At 45.0% G+C, this 10232-nt stretch overlaps 1 protein-coding gene across 1 annotated transcript; it reads right to left on the bottom strand.

Moving 5' to 3' along the window:
• Positions 1-2928: 2928 nt before the first annotated feature.
• On the bottom strand, positions 2929-3837 carry LOC143925211 (taste receptor type 2 member 40-like). The gene has a single exon (XM_077449807.1). The coding sequence runs from the start codon at positions 3835-3837 to the stop codon at positions 2929-2931; it is 909 nt and encodes a 302-aa protein (XP_077305933.1).
• Between the last annotated feature and the right edge of the window lie 6395 nt (positions 3838-10232).

Below are 10232 nucleotides of genomic sequence, written 5' to 3'. Positions count from 1 at the left end.
TTCCTGCCCAAACACAAATATTTTTCAGTAATATACGGGTAACACAACTTGCAAAAGAAAATCTTAATAAGTAACACAACAGCTTTACAACCAAAACAAGATACAAAGCTCCTACAACACAACTAAGACACAATCACACCGTATCTGTTTATTACAGCGATATATTTATTTATTTACTCTAATAAGCGATCGTTGATTTGAAGAGCTCATGTTTGTAAAGTTCCCTTCCCAGACAATATCTCCATCCAGCTGAAATAATAGGGGGAAATACATTTTGTAAATAGATTTTTGCCCCCCGGGTGTCTGAGCTTTCTTGGAGTTTACTAACCCATGATTCCGATTGCTTTATAATGTATGGCAAGACTTTTCCTTTTTTTATTTATTTTTTATTACTACACTCCATGCTAGAAAATCATAAATCCGAAAAAAAAATATAAACAAAATGGAAAACAAAAATGAAAAAAAAAAAAAACAGGTACTTCAGCCTTTAAAATTAGAATTTAAAGTTGGACATGGTATCCTGCATTGCTTTCCATAGAGTCAAACGATGCAATATAGGGGGGCTGATAAATAAACTGGGGAGCCATCCCATCCCCTGGATCTACATAATGAAGTAAGCGCACCCACAAACTAGATCAAAAATAATTGTTTTAAGACAATAAATATGCACATATATTAAAACTGATCTAAGCATACATGTAACATATGAGTATGCAATATATATAGCTGTAAGAGAACTGCTGAGACACGTCGGTCAATGCGCATGTGTGAAAGAATGCACGTACTCGCAGGAGCATGTTCACAGTCCTCATGGGCGCCAGGCGGCCTATTTAAAGCAGGCTCTGACTCCTGCTCAATGCTGACAGTTCTTCAGCTGTTTCCTTGCTTGAACCCTGCTTGATATCCGTTGCTGACCTGGCTTGTCATTGACCTGACATTGGATTCTGTTTATGCTCCTGAATATCGGTTCCTGACTTTGGCTTACTCCTGGCCTTGCTCCTGTCTGATGTCCTGGTACCTTGCTTCCCACTCGCTGCTGACTCGGGCTATCCTGCTGACCAGTGCCGGGACAAGGTCATCCAGCGCCCAGGGCAAAGATGCCAAACTGCGCCCCCCTTTCCCTTAGGGTTAGGGTGCCCCCTACCCCTGCAATAAACCATTGCGCCAGGGGCAGTCTCCCCTCCTGCCCACCCCTTGTCCCGGCCCTGCTGCTGACCATACTTCTGTCTTCTGTGTGGCTCTACATTGCCTCCGAGTGCCTGTGCTGGATGCCCCTCATCCCAGCTCCAGTAGACACAGTGTGTCCTTGTCTCCTGCCAAAACTCCGGCAAGCCACATTTCCTGAACCTGCGAGCCTGGTTGAGAGCCCCTTTAACTTTTGTTGATCTACCCAACATTATCAAAGTTCCTGACCTGATGTTCTGTCTGAATCATCTACAACTCCTTCCACAAGCTCTGCAAGTAACACCTACAGGCACTCGTGTTCCTCCTGTCCCTTGGTACCATCTGTTCCCCTCTCAGTGGGGCCTGGGCTGGAGATACAAGAGAGGCCGACCTCATAATTTCACCAGGTATGTGACAAGAGCAATGGGATGTACGATATACCTAATGTAAACATGGATCTGTAACATACATATGCAATAACATTGGAAGGCTCTATGGGCCCTTTAGAATTTTTCTGATTAAAGTATATATCTTGGAACACAATATGAGGACATCTTGAATTGTACCCATATGACCCATTCACAGGTGTTACGGCAGTTATTTGTTTGTTGAGTGTATGAGTGGGTGAATATTGAAGAGCTAGGTGATTTTGTTTTGTTGATAAGGGGAGTCCAAATGGCACAAATAGGGGAAGACTTAAATACCCTCCCAGCAGCCAGCGAATCCCACTAATTAGTTTATATCCGATGCTGGCTGCTGGGAAGGTATATAGGTCCTCCCCTGCTAGTGCCTCTCGAGTCAGGGTTTTGGTGCTGCCAGATTCTGTTTGCCATTGATCCTGATCTTGTTTCTGCCCTGCACCTTGCTGCCTTGTACCTGCTCCCCCCCTTTTTTCTGATCATTGGCATGCGCAGCCTATTGCATTAGGGTGTGCACCCCAGAGAACACATGCGTGTACAGTATATCAGCAGAGCAGTGGATGATGTCAGTAGAGTAGAGAATGGTGTCAGTCGTTTTTATTTTTATAGTTTTTGTTTTTTACAATTTTGTTGCTTTAATTATATTTTACAATATAATTTTTTTTATCTATTTTAGGATCCCGGTTGGGGGTCTTTGGTGAAAAATCTAAACAGACCCCTGATGTCCCGCTTTTGAGACTGAGCTTCCCCAGTCCCTTTCCCTGCAGCCTCGGCTTCACTGGACAGTGAACTAACAGGAAGTGCTCTGTGCTGAGAGGCTTCCTCTTCATTCACAAACTGTGTTTGTTCAGGAAAGGATGGGGCTGGTAAATTAAATATTTACCGGCCTCTTTCCCAGTTCTCCATCCTGAAACATCCCTCGCAGCAGCTGGCAGGAGAGGAAGGAAGCTGGTAGCACTGCGGGGGGTGGGGAATGGGTGCCAGAAAACAGGGGAAAACGACACTGTACAGGGTGATTAGGATGTGCCCAGGCACACTTGGCACACCCTGTGCGCATGCCTATGTTCCTGATCCTGGCAACAGCAAAACACTGGAGTGAGAGGCACTAGTAGGGGGGCACATATGGGCACAAATTTCCAGAGACCCTCCAAAAAATCTTGGCAAAAACCTTCCCAGAAAAGTGGAAGGAAACCAACTCCATATATATGCCCATGATTTTGAAATGGAGTAATCAGCAAGCCCATACAGGTGTATTGGTCAAGCAAAACTTTTGGCTGTAAAGTGTATGTAATGGGGTATTGCATGTGTCAGTATAGAACAGCAGGCCATAATCCAAATTCCCACCTTAACTCTCAGTTCCCACCGTTCTGCATGCACAGAGTCTGCCCAGAACCATCTTACGCAGTACGGAGCTGGACTGGATAATTATGGCGGCTTCCAATGTTGGAAAGACAATTACCACAATCCAGCAGGCTATTGACATAGGATTTGTATTGTTAATATTGTTCACAGTCATTACAGCTATGTAGAAGAGGACATCCAATAGAAGTAAGAGGATCATTGTTCGGATGGCATTGACATGGACTTGGACCTGTGCAGGAGAGAATCCAGAATCTTGGTGCTTTATATTCCAGATGTGTCTAAACAGAGAAACTACTGTGGTCAGCAGGGAGACGGAACTGATAATAAACGGGAGGCAGACGCCCAGGAAGAGGCATATTGCTGTGAATGCGAGACTTAAAGGTACGTTTTCCATATTACTGGTATCAGGGGGTGTACTGTTGTAATACCCTGGAGCCATTTTAACAGTCCAGATGTTCCCGATACACAGTACGAAGGAGCCAACTCCTGATAGTATGAGTCCCCATGGAAGCCAAGAGGAGAGGGTCCTCCTAACCCAAATAAAGCCTTGGTGGGTGAAGTGAACAATGCGGATGCAGTAATAGGCACACAGCCAAGATATCAGCCAGCTGCTGAAATACATTTGGAATGGTAGAAAAAATAACATTATGTTAAATAATCCCTCAATGCGAAAATTGGGGAAAAGCAAAGCCGTGAACTGCATGAGCAACAAACCACGCATGGTGATGTTAATGAGCCCCATGATGAGCTGGATGACAGCTGAAGGGTTCTTCTTCGCCCCATTGTACAGACTCTTCCCATTCAGAAGTACAATGCAGGAGTTTAACGAGAGAGCCAACGCACACTCCACATAATAGAAGACCATCACCACCATCCACAGGAGACTGGACATCTTCTCCGCTCACCGTACTGATCTCAGATCTACACAGCAGGAGCTCCTCTCTCCAACATCCCATTTATAGAAGAGCAATCACGCGAAACGCTCATCAATCACTCACCTGTCTGCCAGGTGTATGCAAATGTATGGAGACTGGAACACTCTACTTCACAAACAATACCTCCATAGGAAACCCTTACTGGATTTTCTCTCTTTCTTTCTTTCTTTCTTTCTTTCTTTCTTTCTCTTTCTCTTCTTTCTTTCTTATTCTTTCTTTCTTTATATTTCTTTCTTTATATTTCTTTATCTTTCTTTCTTTTTCTTTTTTTCTTTCTTTCTTTCATTTTCTTTCTATCTTTTTTTCTCTCTTTTTCTTTCTTTCTTGCTCTTTCTTTCTTGCTCTTTCTTTCTTTCTTTCTTTCTTTCTTTTTCTTTTTCTTTGTTTGTTTCTTTCTTTCTTTCTTTCTTCTTTCTTTTTCTTTCCCTTTCCTTTCTCTTTTCCTCTCCTTTCTAATTTCCTTTCCTTTCTCTTTTTCTTTTCCTTCCCTCCTTTCTTTTCCTTCCCTCCTTTCTTTTCCTTCCTTCCTTTCCCTTCTCTCCTTCCATACATAGTTACAGGAGTTACATAATGTATCTGGTTGAAAACACACACACATCATAAACCTCCATATATACAATATCCCATATAAATTGTACATGACAAAAAATTTCCGATCTCTGACATACCTTTTGGAGGCATTGCTGCTTCAGCGCTGCTCCATTGAATAAACCACACATGATTGATCCCACCTTCTTGATTGCAAGACATATAAGGTACCTTCATTTGTTCATTTTTTTTGATCTGGTGGGAGTTTGTCTTCTATTTTCTTTTTTAGGGAAAAAGAGGAAAGCCCCCCCCCTTCCCAATACATATTCATTATTATGTGAATTTTTTTATGTTCCGATTTTATCCCTACTTATTGTCCCTCTCTACAGTCTATATTGAATGAGGCGGTCGTTGTTTGACTGAAATTCCATCCCCTTTTTTCTTCATTTTGACATTTTGGAGGTTTCTTATGTTTTTATTACTATTGGACATTCAGACTATTGTGGTGAGACCTGTTTCATGTTATCCTGGTTCATGTATCTTCCTTGTCCCTGTATTTATAATCTTGTTTTTCTGTTCATTTTTCACTTATTGAAACCATTGGTTTTTTTTTTTTCGTAAAACTGCACCTAATTTGATGTTTTTTCTTATTATTTTTTTAATATATATATAATATAATAATTTTTATAACTTAATTTTTATAACTTCAGCATACAAACAAGCTGCACCACCAATCTCCTGAGGAAGCTCTAATTTGAGCGAAACATGTTGAGATTGGTAGCGTTTTAATATACATATGTCTGTATTATGCATTTATTTGATGTTTGGATGTACCAATATGTCCTTTGGTGTATGTTTTTAATTCTTTGTTTAAATAAAATTAATTTTGTACGTTTCTATTATGGCATGTGTTTGACCTGCTTAATTTGATACCGTTAAAAGACCCAGGGGCTGGTTACCTTACAGCCTCATCTGTGCCCCCTTTTTTTTGTCCATATATACAATCCTGTATCCACAGTTGATCCAGGGGAAGGCAAAAAAACAAAAACAAATAAAGCATGATCCAATTTGCTCCAGCGGGGGGAATGTTGTGTAGTCCTAACTTGCTGGTCTTTCCGAAACAGATATTTCTAATGAGGGGACATTGGCCGGTTACTCTCCAGGTTCTTATATCAGTTGGAGACTTCAATTTCTGGAGTTTACAAGCTCTGCTACTTTCCCCATAGAAGGGGAATCTCAGAAGTCTTCAATCCCCAACAATGCACAGACCTCCCACTGGAGTTTTCAAGAGATCCAAAGTTTGTAGACTACCTCATCCCTCAATATACCTGAAAACCAGTCTTTGGTGATCCTGAGTAGGGATGGGCCAAACACCCCCCTGGTTCGGTTCGCACCCGAACACCTCGGACAAGCAGAACATGCAAGCTGTCAGGTCACCTTGAGGCCAGGTGACAGATGCCCACCGTAGGGATCAGGAGTGCACCGCAAGGTTGTGGACCCTACGGCTGACTGCTGCGGACGGGGGTCAAGGTGATAGGAAGGCAGGGCCGCCATAACACCAAGATGGATCCCACTGGGGTTAGAGCGTAAGATTCCCTGGGGTGCGGAGTCTAAAGCCACGTACACACGTAGCCGTCTGCCTGACATACTTAGTCTGGTGGACTTCCCGCCAGACAGTACATCGGACTTTCCGAACGGGCTACTTGCCCACACACGGCACTTTTTGAGCGGACTAATACGGCGTACTAAGTCCGCCGTACTATCCGCCCTACTTTTGAAATGAACGGACTCGCCCACACACGCGGAGGAAAGTCCGCTCATTTTGAGCGCGTCTCCAGGTAGGCGGGGCCCGCAAAGGAGACGTCGCTGGCCCCGCCGCCTGGTATGGACTTAAAGGGGAACCCCAACGCTGAAAAAAATCGGCGTGGGGGTCCCCCCAAGTCCACAACAGACCCTTGTCCGAGCACGCTACCCGGCCGGCCAGGAAAGGGGGGGCGAGCGAGCGCCCCCCCCTCCTGAGCCGTACCAGGCCTCGTGCCCTCAACATGGGTGTGCCTTGGGGAACGGGGGGGCCGCGCGGCCCCCCCACCCCAAAGCACCTTGTCCCCATGTTGATGAGTTGATGAGCTGTGCAATAAAGTATTTTATCTCGTGTGTTGTGTTTTTTTTGTACTATATTTTACAGGTGAATGGGTAGGGGTACATTGTACCCCATACTCATTCACATAGGGTGGGGGGCCGGTATCCGGGGGCCCCCTTATTAAAGGGGGCTCCCGGATTCCAATAATCCCCCCACCCGCAGACCCCAACAACCAACGACCAGGGGACAAGGTGCTTTGGGGTGGGGGGGCCGCGCGGCCCCCCCTTCCCCAAGGCACCCCCATTTTGAGGGCACGCGGCCTGGTACGGCTCAGGAGGGGAGGGGGGGCGCTCGCTTGCCCCCCCTTTCCTGGCCGGCCGGGTAGCGTGCTCGGACAATGGTCTGTTGTGGACTTGGGGGGACCCCCACGCTGATTTTTTTCGGCATTGGGGTTCCCCTTTAAGTCCATACCAGGCGGCGGGGCCAGCGACGTCTCCTTCGCGGGCCCCGCCTACCTGGAGACGCGCTCGAAATGAGCGGACTTTTCTCCGGGCGGGAAAAGTCCATTCATTTCAAAAGTACGGCGGACTGGCATACACATGGCCGGATTGTCCGCCGAAATGCGAGTCCGGCGGGAAGATTGGAGTGCAACACGGCATTCTAAGTCCGCCGTACTTTCGGGTCAAAAAAGTGTGCCGGAGGCTATACACGGGGGGGATTGTCCGGCGGACTTGAGTTTGCCGGACTTTTCCACCCGCTTGTTTGATCGTGTGTACACGGCATTAGAGCCAGCAGGTGTTCACCAGAGCCTCTACTGGTGAGGATGGACTTGGCTGCAACTGGTTCCAGGTCGCGACCCCCAGGGTCCCCCAGCTCACACCCACAGTAGGCAACAGGAGGATAGGGATGGTGAGGGACAAAGCCAAGGTCGGGGCCACAAGCAGACAGGAATAGTCAGGGACACGCCAAAAGGTCAGGATCACAGGCAAACAGGGATAGTCAGGGACACGCCAAAGTCGGTAACAGAACAACAGAAGAGCACACGGCAGGTAACAGGAAGCTAACACACAAAGGTTGATCAGCAGGGTTGGCCTGCAGTGCACAGGTTAATATAGAGTTCTCTGATAGGAGCTAGGGTGGAGCCATGCCAGAGGATGGATTACAAAAGCAGTCAGGTGAGAGTCGGCTGGTCTCTAGAAATTAACACATGGAAACAGGTAAGCAGACAAACTCTATTGCAAAACCATGACACAAGCACTATTAAAGTCTATGGGATACGAACATTAAAAATCAAAAGTGCTAATTTCAAGGCTTATATGCAAGTTATTGCCATAAAAAGTGTTTAGGGACCCGGGTCTTGCCCCAGGGGACATGTATCAATGCAAAGAAAAGTTTTTTCGGGAGCACTGATTTTAATAATGCTTAAAGTGAAACAATAAAAATTAAATATTCCTTTAAATATCATACCTGGGGGGTCTCCTTAGTTTGTCTGTAAGGGTTCTTTCACACATTTATGTCCGTATTCATGGACTCTGCTTGCTCAGCAGGGATCGATCCAATGATCTCCACTTAGCCGGTGGATGACAAGACCATCTCCGCTCACTGTGCAGAGATGAACCTGTCAGAGCCCCCCCGCTCTCCTCTATGGTGGAGCGGATGAAAATGTCCGCTGTCATCCGATCCGCCAGATGAATGAAAATCGGGTTTCCATCTTAGCCATTCCATTTAGCAGAGCGCATCGGATCGAACGTCAGCGGACATGTCACCGCTCACTTCCGTCGCTCCGAAGAGGTACTTGGAGTGTCTGTTCTGGTCCGCCTGAAAAGCTGACAGGTGGATCTGAACAGGCCGCATGTGTGGAAGAGCCCTAAAGTGGCACATCTGTGTGATGTGTACAACATGCTTCAGCAATAATGACATTTCTAAAGGACAAAATGTCATTTAAACTTGCTCGCGGCTGTAATGTATTGTCGACTCCCGAAGATATAGATGAAAAAAATTGGCGTGGGGTCCCCCTCAAAATCCATACCAGACCCTTATCTGAGCGTGCAACCCAGCAGGTCAGGATAGGGGGGGACTTGATTAACGCAGCTAAAGGTCTGATCCCAAGACATTGGCAAGAAAGGGAAAGCCCTAATATTAGGGATTGGCTAGTAAAGGTAGAAGAGACACATAACAGGGAATACTTGAGTTTCTGCAGAGAAGAAGGAATGGAAGGAATGTTAAATAGATGGAAAGAATGGAAGGAATTTAAGAAAACCACAAGATATGTAGAAGTTTTTAATTTTGGCGCAAGGTTCCCCTTAATATCCATACCAGACCCAAAGGGCCTGGTAATGGACGGGGTGGGGGGGGACCCATGCTGTTTTTTTTCAATGGGTTTTATCTATATTGCTGAGACCCGACAATTCATTACAGCCACAATCAGTTTTAAATGACTTTTTCTCCTTTAGAGATGTAATTTGCTCTCGGACTGTTCTAAGCACGGGAAACATGCGCCCCTTCACAGGCATACTATAGACACCCCCCAGGTACGAAATTTAAAGGAAAATTACACTTTTATTGTTTCACTTTAAGCATTATTAAAAGCACTGCTCCCAAAAAAACTGCAGTTTTTAAAACTTTTTTTGCATTGATACATGTCCCCTGGGGCAGGACCCGGGTCCCCAAACACTTTTTATGGCAATAACTTGTATATTAGCCTTTAAAATGAGCACTTTTGATTTTTGATGTTCGTGTCCTATAGACTTTAACGGTGTTTGCGTGTTTGTCCAAATTTTTTGCCTGTTTGCAAGTTGTGTTGAGGGTGTTCTGCTCATCCCTACTAAAATCATATATATAGTCCCTTATCACCCCCTCCAAGAGTTTACATACTATTGATGTTAGGCTGACTGGTCTGTAATTCCCAGGGATGTATTTTGGGCCCTTTTTAAATATTGGTGCTACATTGGCTTTTCTCCAATCAGCTGGTACCATTCCAGTCAGTAGACTGTCAGTAAAAATTAGGAACAATGGTCTGGCAATTACCTGACTGAGTTCCCTCGGGTGCAAGCCATCCGGTCACGGTGATTTATTAATGTTAAGTTCCCCAAGTCTAATTTTAATTCTGTCCTCTGTTAGCCATGGAGGTGCTTCCTGTGATGTGTCATGAGGATAAACTCTGCAGTTTTGGTTACTGAAGCCCCCCGATTCCCTCATGAAGAACAAGGAGAAGAATAAATTCAATACCTTCACCATCTCCCCATCCTTTGTAACCCGATGTCCTTCGTCATTCTTTATGGGACCAATATGGTCTGTCCTCCTTTTTTACTGTTTGCATACTTAAAGAATTTCTTGAGATTTTTTATTTTTTTGCTCTATTCCGCTATGTGTCTTTCGTGTTCTATCTTAGCCGCCCTTATTGCACCCTTACATTTCTTGTTGCATTCTTTATAAAGTCTGAATGCTGATGATGATCCCTCAACCTTGTATTTTTTTAAGGCCTTCTCCTTTGCTTTTATATGCATTTTTAAATTGGCGTTAAGCCATTCAGGACTTTTGTTCGCTCTTTTAAATGTATTACCCAATGGGATGCATTGGCTAATGCCCTTATTTAATATGCTCTTAAAGCAAACCCATCTCTCCTCCGTGTTCTGTGTTCCTAAGATTTTATACCAATTTATGAGATCACAGAGCTGGTGGATGTTAGAGACCTTGCACTCCTCCACCTTCCGTTTGAGGATGCCCCACAGATGCTCAATAAGG

Source organism: Lithobates pipiens, unplaced genomic scaffold (genome assembly GCF_037356315.1).
Source record: "Lithobates pipiens isolate NorthernLeopardFrog02 unplaced genomic scaffold, aLitPip1_a1.2 Scaffold_22, whole genome shotgun sequence".
Taxonomy (NCBI): Eukaryota; Metazoa; Chordata; class Amphibia; order Anura; family Ranidae; genus Lithobates; species Lithobates pipiens.
The sequence above is the reverse complement of the archived record's forward strand: the minus strand, read 5'-3'. Positions and strand labels throughout refer to the sequence as shown.